The sequence below is a fragment of the Nelusetta ayraudi genome, unplaced genomic scaffold (genome assembly GCF_046127955.1).
Source record: "Nelusetta ayraudi isolate G7.1 ecotype Tasmania unplaced genomic scaffold, CSIRO-AGI_Nayr_v1 ptg000016l, whole genome shotgun sequence".
NCBI classification, from domain to species: Eukaryota; Metazoa; Chordata; class Actinopteri; order Tetraodontiformes; family Monacanthidae; genus Nelusetta; species Nelusetta ayraudi.
Window position 1 is genome coordinate 5,969,588 of NW_027466066.1, and position 19,790 is coordinate 5,989,377.

The 19,790-nt window shown below is 48.7% G+C and overlaps 1 protein-coding gene across 1 annotated transcript; it reads right to left on the bottom strand.

The window, feature by feature from the left end:
• Positions 1 to 1,246: 1,246 nt before the first annotated feature.
• Positions 1,247 to 12,627, bottom strand: LOC142886917 (heparan sulfate glucosamine 3-O-sulfotransferase 6-like). Its single transcript, XM_076024186.1, has 2 exons — positions 11,804 to 12,627; positions 1,247 to 2,639 (listed from the first exon to the last, which is right to left on the bottom strand). Exons 1-2 carry the CDS (start codon positions 12,298 to 12,300, stop codon positions 2,021 to 2,023), a joined length of 1,116 nt encoding a protein of 371 aa, XP_075880301.1. The 5' UTR covers positions 12,301 to 12,627; the 3' UTR covers positions 1,247 to 2,020.
• Positions 12,628 to 19,790: the final 7,163 nt, after the last annotated feature.

Genomic DNA, 19,790 nt, shown 5'->3' on the forward strand with positions numbered 1-19,790 from the left:
AATCACGCCGGTCACACAGGAGAATAATAAAAGTTGGCACGGACGAGAGCTTTTAAACTCCGGCCAGGCCCACTTAGAGCCGCTGCCAGACGTATTAAAGGCAGGGGCCAACGTGACAGCAACACTGGCAGGACGTAGTTAGCCAGCCATGCGAGTATGCGCATGTGTGTGTGTGTGTGTGTGTGTGTGTGCCCGGCTGTGAACTGGTCTGGATAGACAACAGCGAGTTGATGTGGGCGACCGCTAATTCCGATTTCTCGCAAATCGGGGCTCGTTTCGACTCTTCTTAACTGATTCAATCTAACAATTTTTGATTGAATCATTAAAATCAGATTTTGCCCCGGCCCTGGGTTTTTTTTCTCCACGCTTTGTTAAACAACATCTGCGGCGTGCGTTTCTCACAGCGCCAGTGGGTTCCGTTTCTTGGTTCCTCCGCTGGAGCAGATGTTTGGTTCCTGCCCTCCCCGCCCCACCACACACACACACACACACACACACACACACACACGTGCGCGCTCTCCCAGTCCCCCATAAACGATAGCGGACCATGAAAGAGAGGGGCTCTGCCGCTTATTCCGAGCCAAGACAGGAAGCGGAAGGGCTTTCAGAGCGCGATGACATCTTCTTTAATTAAAGGCCGTGGCCACATGTGGTCTCACTGTGTCCGCCGCGCTGCAGAGGAAACGCAGCGCTTGTGCGAGTCGGCAGAAGGGGACGGAAACAGAACGAGGGTTTTGACTGCCATGAAAAAAAAAAAGGGGGGGGTTGAGTTTAGGCAGGACGTTTGCGATATAAAAGGGAGGAAGAGCCGGTTGTTGTTTTTTCTTATCCAAAGACAAACACTTTTTACTCTAAATTATCTGACCTCTGATCACTGAATTTTTTTTTCTTTTTTTTCTTTTTTTTTTTACAAGTAATCACAGGGAAAAATATAACAATGTTTACTTTTGTTTTCTTATTTGTTTTCTTGACAGCAAACAAACGTAAACAAACAAAAGCAAAATCTTCGTGAAAAGTCCCCCCGCGAGATTTTCCAATAATTAAGAATTACGGCTCATGCGCTTCGCACCGTTCAATGGAAAACACCTGCAAAAACGCAATCGTGCTTTGTCGAAGTTTTAGAAATATCACTTTTATTTTGCGCAAAAACTGTGATGGAAACGCAGCTTCAGTCGTTAAGTTAATAGTGCGTGGGATTACATTAAAAAAACAAACAAACAAGCACACAAAAACAGGAAACCAACTGCTTGTTCAGGTAAAACTTTACTTCACATAATGAAGACTGACAGTCAGACTTTAGCCAGTACACACACGGCAGCACTTTATGTTCTTTACACAAGGAGGTTAAAACGGTTGGAAAAGAACAACGTCTTCTGTCACCAACATGTGTGATGATGATCTGTGCTGTTCCACCTTTAATATTTACAGATGAGGTATCGTTGGCTTGTTCATTTCAATGGACTGAGACGTATCCTCCACCTCCGGCAATTGACTGGGAACTTTTTTTTTGGAGTGAATGAATTAAAAACAAACAAACAAACGTGATATTAACGCAGTGCAATTAATACTGCCAACCATTTAAAATGAATAGTGAGACACGTTTTTACCAATGTCCTGTCAATAGATGCGTAATAAATACAAACTTTTTCACTGTTGAGTGTCAATCGTACCAACAGAAGCCATAAATACTTTGTTTTTGTATAAAAACAAAACAAGCAAGTCATAAAGAAAGTGTTCAATTATAATCAACGGGAATTTTCCCTTTTGGTACATAGTTTCCTTGTAACATCCATAACACAAAAGCACAGAAGTGGTTTTATACATCAAACCGTTTCCTGTGTGCGCAACCTGCGTTTTTGGCGGCATCGCTTCCGTGTTTTGCTTTGTCCAAACACAACAGTGCTGCGCGTCGCGTGGATTCGGCTAAGATTTGACTCAGTCGATGGATTCAAACTTCCTTCCTGTCCCTGAGAAGGTTTCTTTTCTTCTTTTTTTTTAACTGTTTTCCAGGACCCCCACTTCAGTCCCAGCCAAAGTCTTGGCCGCTCATCTGGTAGAAGTGGTGGTTGAACGGCCTGTAGAAGTCTCTGAGCCTCTGCAGCACCTCGGCGGGGATGCGAGGGTGGGGTCTTCCCTTGGATTTCCCCAGGCAGCGAGGTCTGCTGCTCCCCTCCGGCTTCTTCAAGCAGGGGAACCCTTTGGTCTCGTTGAAGTAGAAGTGCTTGTCCGAAATGACCCGTTTCAGGCCCAGGAAGTCCTGGACGCGGCCCATCTCCCCGGCCGGGTCGGACACCAGCCGCTCGCCGCTGACAAAGAGGAACTGGGACAGGGGGAAGTGCTGGAGCCAGTTCTCCAGGTGCTTGGCGTAGAGGCCGATGCGCACGGCGTTCCACGTGGTGTCGATCAGGCCCGTGGAGGCGTTCCTCAAGGCCAGGCTCTGGAAGGACGGGAGGCCCGGGTTCTTGGACAGGGTCTGCGTGTAGTCGGACACGGCCCGCGTCACCGGGTCCCTCACCACCACGATCAGCTTGGTCTGGCAGTTCATGGTGCACACTCGGCTCGGGGCCTCCCTGGTGACAAAGTAGCTGGGGGTCTTCTCCATGGTGACCTGGCCGTCCAGGGTCCGAGGCATCAGGTTCCTGCGGGAGGCGAGAGGAAAATGAAGAGATCCTGAAATTTTTTTGGGGGGGGGGGAGCCAAAGATCATCAAACACTGCGAATGATTCCGACCATCGGGCTACCTAGCGAGGACTCCTGGAATCTCTATGGTTGCCAATCACCAGAAACTTTGCTGAAAGAATGTCCCGAGGAACATCACTAGAACCTTAATGAAGAGCTCAGAGATCCACGTTTACGTAGACCATGCCTGAAAAATCATCACCAATGTTCTCCAGTCCTGCAGATGTTCTGTTGTCGACCATCGGAACTCTCGTTGAGTCGCTTTGACTAGAATGAACTACTCAGTCACTGAGCTGCTCTTGGTTAGAAGCAGCTTGTCTGGTTCGTCTGCAAACGTCAGCGGCGGCGGTGTCCCCAGAGCAGCGTCGCTGAATTACGAGCAGTGAAACTGAACAATTTGCTAAAATAGTCCGAAAACTGGTGAAAAGTGCAGACTGGTGTGTGTGAATCACAGTGAGAAGCCTGTCTTATATTGCGCCCAGATGTTTCGGGGATTTGTGCGAGGGTACAAAGAAATGTGCCGCTGGCTTTGTCGTTTCCAATGTGATGATGCTGCACAACTGGAAATTTTCTTTGTTTTTTTTTTTTCACCTTTAACCCACTTTGAGCCTCAACTCCCCCCCCCCCCCCGACTTTTAACTTGACGTCTTTCCAGCGGGATTGTGAGAGGAACATCGGATGACGACCTAAACACAATGAATGCGCTCCGCCATTAAAGAGCCCTCAAATCTGTGATTAAAGCCCCCTGCTCACTGCGGTGTGTTTACGTACCGAGGGACCCAGACGGCCCGTTTGTGTCTCACTGTTTGGCCTCAACAAAAGGGCCATCCGCTCACTTCGGGGGCGCTGAAGAGTCAAAACCACAAAGCCTCAAGAGCCACTTAACAGCAATTTCCTACGGAGCGCTCCCCCAGCAGCGGCCCCGCCCCCCCGACTTCTTCCTGCAAGAGCAAAGTGCCTCCGCCCCCGCCCCCGCCCCCGCCGCCGCCACCACCTTCACCTCCCCTATGGATCCATGCAGGCACCCAAACACAACAAAGTGTGCAGGAAGTCCGGCCGGGGTGGCAAACTGCTGAGCTCAGCTGGCGTGTTCAACACATGGCAGCAGCATGCGGATCTGCTTTGCCTTTGCGTAAAATCCGACTTAAATTGGATTTTATTTATTTATTTTTTTGGACATTCGATTTTAAACCGCTTTGAACTCTGAGCGTGTTCTTCCTTAATTTCCGACAGTTGGCAGAATTCTTTTCCCGCAGCTCTCATTTCCCACGTTCCAAAAAAAGTGCCACATGGCACTGCTGTTGCGTGGCAAACCGAATCTTCTTCGCTGGTATACTCCTAATGGATTTCTGCTACTTTCGCAGTGTTATTACGTTGCGTACCCTCTGAGTCATGGGGGGGGGGAGGGTGTGTGTTGAAAAACCAGTGTGCGAGCCAGACAGCGAGCTGCCTGTTGTTCATTTACTCAACACATCTTCAAGTGGAATCAGTGGAAAGAAAGAACTTCTAATGTGGCTAACCTCCCCCCCCCCCCCTTCTAAAAATAAATAAAAATAAATAAACAAACAAGTAATGGAGCCTTCGTACGCTTTCGATTTAAAGTCTCTATTGAGTCCAAATGTCGGGGGAGCGGAGACTTCTCAGAAATGCGGATAATCACCGATGGGCGTCCGGAGGAATTCATTTTAATCCTGCGAGTTATTATGTCGAAATGGTTTTGCGGTCGACCGCTGATTCGGCTGTTGTTACAATCAGGACCGCAGTATTGATGAGGTAAGAGTTCATTAGGGCCCAGTGTTTGTGCTCCAGTTGACAGAGCGACGGCCAGAGTAAAGACGTGTTTACGTCGGATCACTTGAAGAAAAGCAGAGTTTCGCTCATTCTTTTTTATGTTTACGTGGGTTTATTTGCTATAGCCAAAATAAAAACAGAGCGAGGAGAATTTCTCATGTTGAAACCAAAGTCAGGCCTGACGACAAACTCACACTTGGAAGGTTTATATTTGAAAAGGGACACCCCGGAAGTGTTTCGGTTTTTGCGTTTCTGCAACACAGCGGCGACGGCCTACGGTGGCCGCGGAGGGACACGTGTTGATCTCTGCTTGTCACTTTTTGTGATCCACCGGAGACTGAAGCAAGTTGCCCTCTGCTGAACCCTGGTTGCTCAAAACTGACTTTGAAGGGCGAATTACGAGGAGACGGATGAATCTCTGCTATCGCACACAGATTCCATGAGTGTGAAGCGGGTCGAAAGGGGTGGGAGAGGGGGGGTCATGGGTGTCAAGTTGCAGTCTTTGCTCAAAGTTAAGCCATTTCAAGCCCCCGCCCCACCACCACCCCCCACCCCCCACCCCCACCAACACCCAATGATCCCCATTATAAAGGGCCATTAATTGATTATAATCCAAGTGCGAGAGCTGCAAATGGCTCCGCCGCTGCCTGCCTGTCCCCTGTTTATCTGCGTCCAATCGATACGTCTGTCTCTGTATGACGGATCATTCGCCGGCCGTGAGGGGCGTCTGCCGGTTTTCTTTCGGCCGACGGACGCGACGAGCGCCCGTCACCTTCCTCCCCGCGGCCCGGGATTCGTCCTTCGCTCCTCGACGTGATGCGGGTGCCACCTCGGTAATTGACCAACGAGCCGTCCCCTCCTCGGCGCTCATGAATAGTTGATGAATCTGTGGCTCCCTCATCACAAGCCGCCTCATTATCAGAGAATCAATAACAAACCATACCCCCCCCCCCCCCCCCCCCCGCCTCCCCCATAAATCTGCTCCTGCATTTGGGTGTCAGGCCAAACTGTAAACAGATCTAGGATGATTAATTTCCTCCTTGATTTCCTCCCCGCCATGCCATTTTTATCATGTCGTATGTGCTCTATCTCATTCAGCCCGAGGATGTGGAGGCGGGGGGGATGGGGGGGGTTGCGGGTGGAGAAAGTGCCTCCGTGCCTGCCGCGGCGGAAAGTTGCAAATCGGGAGAAAACCGAGATGTTTCCCATTTGAGCGCGGCTGGAAGGCTCCGCAGCCTGGAACTCCCTGCTGCTTCGAGGATGTATGGCTTTTTCTTCCCCGAAGTGCTACGCGCTGATTACGCCGGTTGATGTTGTTCTCGGCAGTCTGGATCGCAGGATGCGAAAAAACCCAACCCCTCGCCAATGAGGATGTGGCCGGGAGACTTCCTGCCCCCAAGATTATGGGTTCCCCCCCTACAATCCCCCCGGCCCAGCAGCGCTCCTAACAATAGGCGTTCTGAGTCCACAAAAGGTTCCGAAAAAGATGCAATTACTGTGTCATTCCGCCAAGAGATCTTAAATTCCGCAGGTTATTATATCAAAAAAAAATGTCCTTCCTCCCGGACTCTTCCGTGCCCACCGCTGATTTCTGCTGGCGGCAATCCAAACTTTTCCCAACCATTCTCATTAATGAGGTGGTGGGAAGAGGAAGGCAAAAAAAAATCGAGGCAGTTAAAATGAATAGTGGAGCAAACAACAAACTTGAGTGAAAACACAACCCCGGTAATGTTGATCGGCTGAAGGGAGGACTGGACAGCACAAGAAGCCTCCGGGCCACGTCTGGGTCTGTCAGGATGAGCGTGGGAACCTTGATTTATGCCTCCACGCTTGGATGGAAAATAAGCTGCTATTTTCTCACTGGCTAGAAAACAAAAAACTGCAGTAGGAAAAGAAAACAATAAAATTGAACGTATATCCACGACTGGAACGACGCTAGGAGCCAGTCTGGTTCCTTCTATCGCAACAAAATCTATCACCTCCCTCATAAAAAGCCCACAGTTTGTCTTTTATGTGCAAAAGTAGAACGCACATGTGAATGAATCATAAAATGTGGCATTAAGCTAGCAGTTTAGCACTGGAAGAGGGACTGCCTGAAATGTTTAATGATTTCAGAGCTTTCATTTTATGGCTTTGTAGAAGTGAAAAACAAAATAAACCATAAATTGGATTTTGGCCGCTTTTCTAGCGCAGCCGTTTACACAAACCGGAGTTCTACTTGTCCGCTAGCATACGCTATTAAAGCTAACCATAGCTTTTAGTGGCTATCCGCTCAAGACTGAGGGTAAAAGGATTATATTTCCAAATGACAGAGATAAAAGCCGTGTTTGCCGGCAAACAGACAGCATGTCAACAGGTCGGGGACACTGCTGCTGTGAATCAGCCCAGAGTCTCTCCACACAAGGACTCGCCAGTGCAGCGCGGGCGCGCTGTGAGGCCAGATGACGCCGTGAGGTCTACATCTTTGTCTCCGCAGAAACCTGAGCAGTGTTGTGTACGAAGATGTCGGAAAGAAAACTGTACTTGAGGGCCGAGGGCACACACGCAGCCGGAGGACGCAGCAGGAGTGGAGAATCTCACTACAGCAAACCCAGACAATGCAGTAAGAGCAGAAAAACATATGTTACACCAACCCGAGCAGTTTGACACGCATGTCAACCTGTAGTTGCCTTTTTGCTGATCGTCCGCATGCACAATAAGCTCGAAGGGTTTGGTTTCTCTGTGGGAGACCGCAGCGCCGGCATTAGGACGATTACTACCCACTGACTCGAAATGTAATTATAAGAGTTTTTAGAGCAAAGGATTGGAGAATGACGACACTAAAACAAGACAATAAACAAGTTATCCCCCCGCCCCAAAAAATCAACCAATCTCTCCACTACTGTGCTACACAGGAAACTGCTACCTGCTAAACTGCACTTAGCCCGTCGTTCCTAGCATTTTGGTTTTAGCATTTCTGCTCAGGGCAGTGTTTTTTTGGCAATAATTAGCAAGCTGTAGGCTCACTCGTCTGCTTGCTAGCATGAAACAAGCCATGAAAAAGGATCAACGCATTTAATCACAGTTAATTTTCTCGTTAATTTATTTTTGTTCCGTTTGAACTTCGCGTTCCGTTTGAAGCTCGTCCTCTTGATCACTCCTCAGGGCGGTGGCAGGATCCAGTTAAAGGTTTTCAGGAATTAGAGGCACAACCGAGCGCGACCGCAGAGGATCTCAAACATTTCATTTTGGCTGACTGAAACAAAACCGACTTTTTCTCACACACACAATTTTTTTATTTTTTTTTTGCAACTGCAAACCCTGCCTAGGACGTTACAGGCAACCCAAAATATGCCGCAGCGCACTACGAAATGACTGTAATTTGGGGTGTGAGCGCGAGCCCGTTCCAAGTCGACGTGATCACCCTGACCCAACTGCAGCCAAACCCGCCACCATTAGAGCACAATAGCACTCAGAGCTGCACAGACCACTTCCTGGTCTGCTGCGCCAATCAGTCATCTCAGCCTCGACCACTAACTGGGAATGAGGTGTCAGAAAAATCGCCCACTGTTAGAAAGAATGTGCGTTACTGTCTGACTTTCCGGCATTTTAACTGTCAGCTGTCCTGACTGACATTAGCCGTACGGGCCACCGTAAAGTTAAAATAATTCTCTGAAGAGCATGATCAGACTCTCTGCCATTGTTTTGAAGACAAAAATTGAATGCAATATATTGGAAATCAATAATCCATCAAGGTTATTATTTGTGGATCTATATTTTCCGCATAACCAAACCAACAATTCAATCATTTTCTCTCCGGTGCAGCTTCAAGAAGATTGAATATTACGTACATACGCCAAGTCAATGGCATTTGATGCGTGTTCAACTGATCGTTGTCTTTTTCAGGCGACGTCATGCGTCAGTTGAGGAAACAAATTTCTTGTTGTACGAACTTCACAGTTGATCAAGACATTGCGACTTTGACCGTGGCTGAAGAAGTTGAATAAAGCAGCAGGTATATAAGCTTTATTTTTCAAAAATGATTTACACACTGACCCAATGGGCATTCGTTCACATTATTACCACTTGTTGCCGTGGCTACTGTATCATATTTACAAAAATCTATTTCTCTCTCAGCGTCGGTGTGATTTATTCTAGATTTTAACAGCAATCCAATTGGGTCTGGCCTTCGGTGTCAAGGGTGTAGGTCAGGAAATCGGCAGGCTTTTGAAATATTGATCAAGCTTGTTTTGAGCTGCACGGTGGATTTTATCTAATTGAAGATGAAATCCACAATCACTCGATGTGCTGGTTTGGGCCGCTCTACGATACAAAGTTAGTCTCAGTTAAAAGCATTTGTCTACTTTTTTTTGTCTTTTCCTGTTGTATGATGAGAAAAAAAACACCACAATGTACATTTTTTTTAAAGGTTATTAAGATGTTGACTCCGCAATTAGATGAGTAGTGAGCCTGTGAGTAGCTTGTTCCCGGCCCACATCCTGGTGACAAAGTCGTGGTGATCAGAAAACTGAAGAGCTGTGGGCATTTTCTTTCTGTGGGCGGCGGTTCTTGAGCCCCATATGAAAGTCATCACCCGGCCCGAGTCCCTCTAAGGTCATAAAACGATGCAGAAATTCATTAAATCTTGCTTTTTCAATGCGCCATTTGTGGCTTTTCCATCCTAGCGGCAGGCTGGTACGCACTCATGCAAACGTGAGAAAGACTGTGGACGGAGGGTGGGGGGGGCGGCGGGTTGGGCTGCAGCGAGCGTGACTGAGGCCGGCGTGGTCGTCTGCCAATGCAAGTGCAGCATGAACGGACTCGGTCGCGCTGGGATCACCTGCTCGCTCTCTCCCAGAGCCAGCGGGAGGCCGTCTGCGGCCGCCTCGCTCGGTTCCTCTCCGCGCTGCTCGCCAGCGCCACCCACGTCAAAGTTTCACTTTGTTTGGTTTACGGCCTTGTTTTTCGTTTTATTTTCACACCAACGCGTCTTCCCGGATTAAACTGCAGTCCTCAATTACAGCCACAGTGCTGACACGCGCTGATCCCACTGACTAACAGCACACAGAGCGCTTGATTGTCGCCTTGTTTTGAGGATTTAATCGTGACATTCCTTCCGTGTGTGTGTGTGTGTGTGTGTGTGTGTGTGTGTGTGTGTGTGTGTGTGTGTGTGTGTGTGTGTGTGTTCTGATGTATATGGCGCTGTGAAGACTTCTCGACCGACAGAGCGATTCAAAGAGGGGACATTTTGCCCGTCCGCGCTCTCCGCCGCAACTTTATGATGAAAATCCGCTGTGACGGTTCAAGCGTAGAAGCAGTTTGTGAGTTGAGGCTGGGTTAAGGTCACAGTTTGGCATTTTGCGGTGTGTAGGATTAAACAGAGGGTTTTGGCTCCGGTTGCACGTATAAAGGAATTTGAAAATCAATGAAAGTCGCTGGAAAGGCTTCAGAAAGACAGAAAATAAACATCTCGCCCTCCTGGTGACCGCCGCACAGTTTCACACGCACTGCAGTCGTTCACAGCTTCCGCGGCCGCCGCGGCTGACAGCGAAAACACTTTCCCCCTCCGATTTTTTGACGTCCGCCGACAAAAGGCGTGTCGTCTTTCAGTGAGTCAGTGATTTCACCCCAGATCACGTTGCCGCCGTCTCTGTTGTCCCCCCCCCCCTTAATCCTGCTGTCTCTCTCTGTTCCATCTCTGTTTCATCTTACCTCCACCTGACTCGCAACTCTTTTGGAGATATAACCAGTCAACCCGTTCAATCAGACGCCGGTCAGAACCTGGCACACGTGAAATCACAAACTTTTGGACTTTTGGAAGGAAAAGTGACCCGGTCATAACTTTTCATCTTGACTTGTAAGATGAGAAGAGCTGCGCTAACAGCTGTCCCACGTGGGAATCTGTGTTCCTTCCTTCTACGGTTCCTACTGTAACTGGGATCCGAATGGCCGACATTGACCCCGATTCAATCTATTTGAAAATCCTCTCAGCGGTCTTTGAATTTGGGGCCGAATATTCCGGTAGCAGAGTAGAAAACCAAACAGTTTGCTCTTTTAAATACGCCGTAACGAACCCAGCGGACCCATAGTAAGGACATTTTATGAGTTAGACAATGTCTTAAGGTGGAGAAACATCAGCAGACGGATCCTCGTGAATATAATCATTGCCCATGAGAGAGGCCTCTCGCGGCTGTTGTTGTACGCCAGCGCCGGCAGACCCGCGCTATTAAACGCCTTTACAGCAGGTCTGGACGATCAAAACAGACAGGAACATACATTAAACATGGCCTGGCAACACCGGCTCTGCCACAGGTATTTCCTCATAAAGAAATCCTCCAGAGGAGAAGCTAGAGCGGGGGAGGGGGGTGAGGGCGGCGTGGAAGTCCAGTTAAAAGCGGGGGAAACTGGGCGCGAGGCAAGACAAATGAGATATTGAGATGCAAAACTGGGTGGGAAGCATTAAAAAACGAGTAGCTGAAGTGTCAAAGCGTTCAGCTGCAAATGTGGTTTTCGTAAGAATTAAAAATAAATAAATAAAAAAAGGAGGAAGCCTCACAGCATGCTAAAATTATCAGTGCCCAAAGTGTTTCCATATGTCTTTCTGTTCCCAGTTAAAAGACACAGCTAAGAGGGGGAGTCAAAAAAAAAGGAGCCTGAAGAAGATTCAATTACTCCAAAGCGTTTGTTCATCGTTTGCCCTTCTCATCCTGTCAGACCTCACTTCTTTGCCCTTGTGGCAAACCGTTTCACTCCGGAAGGTCCCCCCCAAAATAGACCTCTCCGACTTTGGTCGGACACCGAGTCGAACCTTCTCCGAGAGCTTCTCCGACATCTGGAGGTGATCATCATTATCATCACGTCGTCAATGGGTGGCCCTGAATCCCCTCTCCTCAAGGGCACTCGGACTCGATGGTCCCCGGCTCAAATCTGCGGCCACTCTCGTGGCACGTCGCGCTCGGGACTCGTCCTCGTCATGTGCGGTGACCCGCCGTGAATGGACGCCATCAGTCAGGCCGATGGAGCCGTCACGGGCGGCGTGCGTGCGGGAATATTCATGTCGCGTTGAAGTGTATAAATGATGTTTAGATGACTGTCAGGGTGATGGAGAGCCCCCCGGGGACCCCGCTAACCCTTGGAGAAAATTGGCTCCTGTGGTTCTGAATATATCAGTCAGTTTTACGGCTGCCTGCCCAGTTGACAAGGAGACGGCGACGCCGTGACCCCTCAGGTCGGCGCAGCGTCCGCTGATTTGCTGGAGGTTCCTTTAAATCGGGGGAACTACCTGCCGGTTACATTTTCAAGCGCTGAAAAAGCACTTTGCATGCGTGCGTGGGTTTCGCGTGTGATCGCCTACCTGTACCACTCCAGCCCCTTGTCGTAAAACCTGTCGAAAAAGTGCGGCTCCGCGCCCACCGCGCGCACGTCCGGGTGGATGCGCAGGAACTCCAGCAGGGCGCGCGTGCCGCCCTTCTTCACCCCGATGATGATGGCCTGCGGGAACTTCTTGGTGCCGAAGCTGTTGGACACGGACATGCCGCCGCCGCCGCCGCCGCCGACCCCCGCCGCCCCTTCCCTCTCGCTCTCCGGGGCGCCGTCCGGCAGCTGCCCCGGTGCGTAAAGCTGCTCCGCGTCCGTGGGGGCCGCGTCCAGGAGCAGGCGCGGCGACGGTCGCAGCCCGTCGTCATAGGCGCCCGACGCCTGGCGGCCGAACGCCGCCCTGGGAGCCGAGTCGCACAGTCCGCTGAGGCAGTAGAAGAAGTAGGTGAAGATCAGCAGCATGGTGAGGAACACGGACACTCTGGACAGCGCCTTGGCAAAGTTGAACCTGACTCTGCATCCGCTACATCCCATGAGTTGATCTCCTGCGCGGCGTGAAGCGGTCGAAACGGGGGCAGCATGCTGCTGCTTCCTCCTCCCTACACGGCTCGCAGCTGGCGCGCGTCGCTTCCCCCGACGGAACCTGTTGCGCGCAAGCGGAGCATCCCGAGGCGGAGAGGCAGAGAGGCGGAGCGGTTCCAGGTGGAGGAGGGTGGAGGAGCAGATTTATCAGAGGCGGACGCGAAACTTTCCCCTCATTATTAATATTATTATTTTTTCTATTCGCAGAAATCAAATAAGCGGTCCTGTGTGAGTCCAACTTGCTGCGGTGCTGCCGGCAGTGTGCGCGCGCTCTGAAGTCTGCTCATCTCTCACTCAGGGGTTTTTCCAACGCCCGTTTTTTTTTTTTCCTTTACGAGTCTCCACCCTCCTCCTCCTCCCCCTCCCCCTCCCCTCTCCTCTTCCGTCTCCCTTCCCCGACCTATGGATAAGCAACCTAAATGCACAGAGTCCCCGATTGTTGCCAGTGTTTATTTTGAAATGGCAAACACATTCCCCCCCCCTATAATTCATAACAAATGACGTTATAATTCATTAATATACATCATCAGGGAACCTCTTGATGTAAACTCAAAGCCCCAGTGGGAAAACATGTGGTTGGGTTGTTCATGTGTGTGTGTGTTTTTTTTTTTGTTTGTTTTTTAATAGATTTTTTTTTTTCTTTTTTTGACCCGACATGAAAAAAAAAGAAGATCTAACCACTTACGATGAGCTGCGGGGCCACAAGTGTTTCACAAATGTAAGCGGAGCCACGCAAAGGGGAAAAACCTCTTTGCCCCTTTGAACCCAGGCGATAGATGTGTGCGAGCGAGTGGGAGAAGCCCTAAGGATGAACATTCAAACCCTGAGAGTGAAGCGGTGTGTATACCGACACGATGACAAGACTCCGACGCAAACAAAGGGCCCCCGGAGCCAGGAGGGGCTGCTCATACAGTATCTGAGGGCCCACTGTGTAGCTCAAGGGAGGAGTTCAGGGGCTATGAGGGAGGATCAGCAACAAGGAGAGCCCCCCCCCCCCCCCCCCTCTGACACACACTGTCAAAAAAAAGTGGACAGGTGTAGAGTTTCTTGTGGCACGGAGGTGGAGTTCAGACTTTGAACCTGACTCAGATGATGAGCGGCCGTATGAATAGAAGAACCCCTGGATGGAGGGAGGCTGAGGGCAGGTAGAGGGGAACCGAACTATTATCTGTCTGAGAAAGTAGCACAAACACGTGCGAGTGTGCGCGCGCACACACACACACACACACACACACACACACACACACTGTGAATGATTCTGACACGTTCTATTTTATCATTGTGTTCAGGTATTATTGCCTGGTGGAAAGTGAATTATTTTGAATAGAATAGAATGCCAGCAGCATGAAGAAATAAATATGACCAAAAAAGAAAAAAGAAAGTGAAGTATGTTTTTTTCCCCAGAAATAGTTGACTTGGACTTTTTCAATTATTAAGAGATTTGAGGCTATTTTCATGTCAGTCAACAAGAAGCAAACGGCTTTAGTGAAAAGACTGGAAGTGAATGTTTCACTGATCCAAAAGATTTATTTCCATTGTCCATCTGGGAAAGAGCCCAGTGAAAATGTTTGGTAAGGACGAATTTTCCGTCTTGGTGTCTCTTGATTCATTTTGAAAAAAAAAAAAAAAAAAAGCCTGATCAAAATACCTTTTGGCCAATTTGAAAAAAGAAAGCTATTTATTTTGCTATCACAAGTCACGTGATGCATTTTGGAAGTGGCTCCAATAGGAGGTCAACCAAAGAAGCAAAAGTAGGCAAAAAATAAATAAATAAACAAGAAAATAAGAAGTCAAATTCATTCAAAACTTGGCAACACCACTACATATACATCTGATTATATATCTGATTGTATATATCATATTTAGTCAAGCAATATCAAATAAGAATGAAAGCGTTGATAGTCCTTAACTCTCCTGTTTACAACTGCAAGTGCCGACATAACTGCTTGGAAGAAGAATGAGAGAGAGAGAGACAGAGAGAGAGAGAGAGCGAGCCAAAAAAAACATTTTCCCTTCAAGGCAAACATAAACTTTTCACAGTTGGAAACACAAAGCATGCCACTGCCATCCCCACCTTCCGCAATGTCAAAACCAGTTTGTAATAAGAAGCAGCGCTCAAACAAAAGTCTGCGGATGCTGGCACGACCCAGGCAAATATAGAATAATGATATGTTATGAGGCACAAACAGCCATTGTAAATCCATCCAGAGGGAGGCCGCTCTGGCACGGAGGAATTCACAGCTTTTTGAAATGGCTCTCGGCTGGCTGGCTTGCTGGCTGGCTGGCTGGCTGGCTGGCTGGCTGGCTGGGTGGGAGCGCATCGGGTCGGAATGCGGCCGCGCGATCCAGCCCTCGCATTCATCAGTCGTTTTATTTGCTCCCCTCCCCTCGTGCTAATTGCTCCGCTTGGAGTTTTATACGGACAGGTTTGGACTGGAAAACGTAAACAGGCAGATGAAGGCAAACAAACATGGCATCTGCAGTGTTGAGGAAGCAAATGTAAAAAAAAAATTAAAACTGTGAGGTCTCGGTGTGTGTGTGTGTGTGTTTGACTGTGGTCGGACAACGTGCCTCCGTCGCGCGAATCGTCCTCCTGTCCTTGATTTACTGTACGTTCACATCCGTGCGTTGGCCCACGCGCACGCATGACTGCAGCCCAGACAAAATTTCCAACCGTCGTGCCTGCAGGTGTGCGCCGCCTCCACCACCGCAGCAGCAGCAGCAGCAGCAGCAGCAGCAGCAGCAGCGTCCCTGATAGTGATTTCCACAGCCAGAGGCCCGCCGACGGGCCCACTACATGTGTCAGCCATTACAGAAAATTACAAATCCTCCTCAGCTAAAGCAGAATGTTCCACTCTCATTTTGTAATTTCCCAGCGAGAAAGGAAGCCGCGAGACACCCGGCGGGGTCCTTAAAGCTGCGGTGACAGATCCTTGGAAGCGCTGCCCAGCAGATACTCACGATGACGCAGGATCGTGCCAGGATTGGATACGAGACGGTTCTTCTGTGCTTTTGTTTTTCAATCCAATCGAGACGATTGTGAGCCGTAAACTGATTTTTTTCCCTCCCGTCAAAACATTTAAGTTTACAGCTCCAATTGTGGTGTCTGGGAGAGAAAAGAAAAGACGACACGCTTTCTGCCTTGTGTTACACGTTCAAAGGCAGAGTTTTTCTTTTTTTCACTGGAGGGTGACTGGATACAAAAAAAACTAGGGGTGTAAGCATTAACGCTGACACACTTAGTTAAGATTAGATTAAATAAGATTAAATACAAGGCAAAACCCACACATTTTTTAATCGCATTTTAATCGCAAGCCTTTTGTCCCTTCCGTTCACACATAGTCAGGTCCTCAAGTCGTAGTGCTCGTAGCCAAAGCACGTACAGACAGGTAGTGGCCGCACTCGAACTTCACTCACACTCCCACTCCCAGATACACTGGCCAGGACTTGTGTACACGATACACAGACTGCCTATGTTAGCACGAATGTTCACTTTCGTTTTTGGAGCTTACAACAGAAATACAGTTTTCCCTTTTCCTTGTGTATCTCTGTTTTTATACTTAAGACAAAAAGTGCTCTTAACACCCTCCTGACATTGGTTTTGGATTCACGACAAGGTCATGTTTTGTTTCCTTCAACTCAATGCATATGTAAGAAGCGGGTCAAGATGCTCTGTTTTAAAGGAAATAATCATGCAAAAGATCAAAAAAGAAATCCCCTCTTTGTGTTCATTTGGTTCCCAATTAAGACTAGGGTAAGAATTGCTTAACATAAATATCGGCATAGAAAGGAAAAATAACAATAATTTTAAACATGCAAATCAAAACGCAATTAATCACGGTTAACAATTGTCAATTTGGAGCACGATTGCGATTAAGAAAATGAATCGTTTGGCAGCCCTGGAAAAAAAAGACGTGACGGCGAGGTCACCACCTCCCACCTTTCATCCCCAGACACACTGAGCTGCAGGATGATGAATGGACAAGAAAACGGAGTGCTGTGGAAAAATCACTGTGATCTTTTCTTATACATACCACACACACACACACTCCCCGCCCCGCTGCAAGCACACACGCTCACAGATGTGCACAGACGCACCACACACACAGGTGCTTTGTGTCTTTTGTTTCATTGCAGACTTCCTGATTGGCCCCTGCGGCCCCTGCGGAGACCTTCGCCGGAAGGATGCGTCCGTGCTCCAGATCCTGGAGGGACAGATACCTGGAGCTCGCGCGGCAGACCTTGAAGGCACTTAACGGGGTAATTCCCACGTAAATCCTTCAGTTTCGACGTGGAGGCGTAATATATATCGCAGGGAGGGAGAATATTATTTCGCAGCTCGTCGTGGAGGTTCGATTCTGGACGGCTCCCAAAGCCGAGAGGTCCAATTATGTAAGCGATACACCAGCGCTTGTGGAGCAAAAACAAACCGAGAGGGGATATCTTTCATACGTGGAAGCCCGGAGACAAGCCGCACACACCTACTTTTAATGCGACTTAATTCCTAACTGTGAAGAAGAAAAAAAAATTGCCTTTCCTGGCGGGCGAGTCTGCACAAGAGAGAGAGAGAGAACGAGGGGATTTTTTTTCTTCCTCCCTCCGCTTCTTTTTTTTCAAACAAATCTGTTATTTACCTTCTACGTGCTTCGGTGCAGCACTCGGCATCAGCAGCCAGCAGCGAGGAATCTAAAAGCACAGAGTGGGAACGCGACTTAATGACGATCATGTCATCACACAAGCCACAGACCATTAGGGGAAATGCCTTCCCTTCTAATCCGCAGCCCTGCGGTGCCGAGTGGGGATCTGGCGGTCGGCTCCCTGAGTGATGCTGGGCGTGTTGGGGAGGAGACGGAGACAGAATGCCGTGAAGTTATGAAGCTATGGCTCCGCGTCTCTTTGGCTCTTTTAATGGCTGGCAGAGGCGAGAGGGGTGGGAAAGAAGGGAAAAAAGGAAAGGATTGTCCTGCGACGATGCTCGGTTCCATGCCTCCCAGCTCACGTTGGGGCGAGTGGTGGTGGTGGAGTTGGGTTTAGTAAGACGTGTGGCGGCAAATCCCAGTCTGGCTGTGGTTCCTGGCAGTTGGTGTAGCTTGGAGTGCGGATGTGTGCGAGGATGCTCTCCTGCCCCCGGGCGGCTCTCCTCGCATGCGCCACTTGCGGCCACACGGCCGTTACTTTACTTACAGACGTGCTTGTGGGCTGCGCCCTCCGAAAAAGGCCCCCGTCGACTTTAAAAGTTGATTGCGGTGACGTCATCGCTGCACCGCAGCTCCACCCCTGGACCCCCCCCTGTGTCACTGTCATTGTCATATTTGCACCAATGGATGTATTATAAGAACTGGATGCCAGTCTGCCAATATGGCGGCACAGCGATTTTTTCTTTCCCCCAGTGGCCACTCGAGGTACTGCAATCAAAAACCCCATATGGCACAAAAAGCATTTTTCACCATTGACAGCTTTATAAAAGTGAACTCCTTTAAAGGACTCCTCTGACCTAAAACGGAATCTTTCATTCTGATTGGCTGATGGATAATAGGTGCATCACCTGAGTTACAGAGGCCTGGTGGGCTCTGTGGGCAGCCTAATGCGGAAGTAACTTTTGGGAGGGATGTACCCTTCCCAAAGCAACTCCATTGAAATTGATGGAGCTGCAAGACTGATTTCCATCCAGTGTGCGAAAAGAAATTAAAAACTTTATTTCCATCTTTGAACCATCTGTGTCGATGCACAAATGGAAATGAAGTGGCGCCATTCTGTTGCATTGAGAGCCACTGTGCTGCTCTGGTGCACACTGGGCTCGACGCAGGGCCGGAGACACTTTGGCAAACACTTCTTTATTCTAATGCCGGGCTAATGCCTCCATTTATTTACACAAGCCGAAGCTGGATAGACAGTCGCTGATAATTAAAGCGCAATTATTCGTCCGGTGGCTGTGAAACGACTGCAATTACCGCCGCTAGACCGCAGAAGCTTGTCTCCCCCCGGAGTTTCCCAGGTTTGTCAAATTCCGACCTGTCACTTCGGCTGCGAGGAGAGAAGAGCTGTCATCTGGCGAAAAAAATAGATAGCGGCTCCGTCCTTCCCCTCACTGCTGGGCAGGGTCTGCCAAAATAGTATCGCCTGTCCCGTGAAATCCTGAAGGCTAGTGTGTGTGTGTGTGTGTGTGTGTGTGTGTGTGTGTGTGTATTTTCCATACACCAGAAACAGGAGATGGGCTTCTGCCCGTGGGGGCCAGTCCACATTTCATAGGAATGCGAGAATCATGAGCGACTCAAACTTTGCAAACCATCAGCAAAGTCGCTGAAGGTTGTTTTGGCCAAAGGCGACAGCAGTGTACCAAGTATGTGACCCAACTCAAAACAGGGTCCACTGGGAGATGAATGGACTTTCAAAATTGGATTTTTCACATTTCAAACCGTAAAAAAATGCCAGCAAAATTATGATTTTAATGAAAAGTGTCTCCCTTTGATGCTGTTTTCTTTCCTATTTTGATTGTTGTTTTTTTTTCTTATTTCTTTCTTTCCCCAGGACTTTTATTCCACAGACAAATTGGATTATTACAAATAATTGTTATTAGTAATAACCACTATCTCCATTAGTATTTGATTGGCACAGGGGGAAACCTATGTACAACAAGCTGTTTAGCAAACCCTCTTATTAACACCGCAGAGGATGAACTCATTTTACAGACATTTACATCTGCAACATTTCCCAAAGAAAAACAACTGGCAATGGGACCAAATTCTGAGACCAACCGAAAGAAGATGTTGTCTGTTGGAGGTTTGCACAACGGTTTCATCGGTCCACTCGGTCGGTTTAACTTTGCGATTTCCACCCTTCAACTCTGGAGACAAACTGGCCATAACTTACTCGCTGCCAGACACATGTAGGCGTTACGGTGCGGATCTCCAAAATAAACACGGCGTTCCCCAAGTGATGGGATTTCTTTAAGTTGCAAGGGAGAATTTTTTTTGGATGGTGGCTTCTGTTTACGAATCAGCACTGGTTGGTAACTAAGCAATGAGGTCGGAGCAAAAACTGGAAATTTGCCCTTCTTCCCTTAAAGGCCCCACCACCACCACCACCACACCCTCACTTTGTTGTAAAGCTGTTAATCTGACTGGGTTGTCCCTCAGCAGCCTCATTCCTGTGGGAATATATTCCGGGTGTCTGACCTCTTCTTTTTTAGAGACGCTCACTCGCGACACACGCAGGATCTTCCTCACCAATCTGTCACTCTCATCTGGTCTCGCTTTGGGGTTTGGGCCGCACGGCAGCTTTTCAGTGGACTTTCCCCCGAAACACAGTGAAATTAATTGGACTTTTTACCATGCAATCATCGGCTCCCCGGAATAATGCAGGAAAGCCCAGAGTGCATTTTATATCTCAGCTGTGTTGTCGCACAGGCAAAACTTGGTGTTTTTTTTTACTGTTGTTGTTTT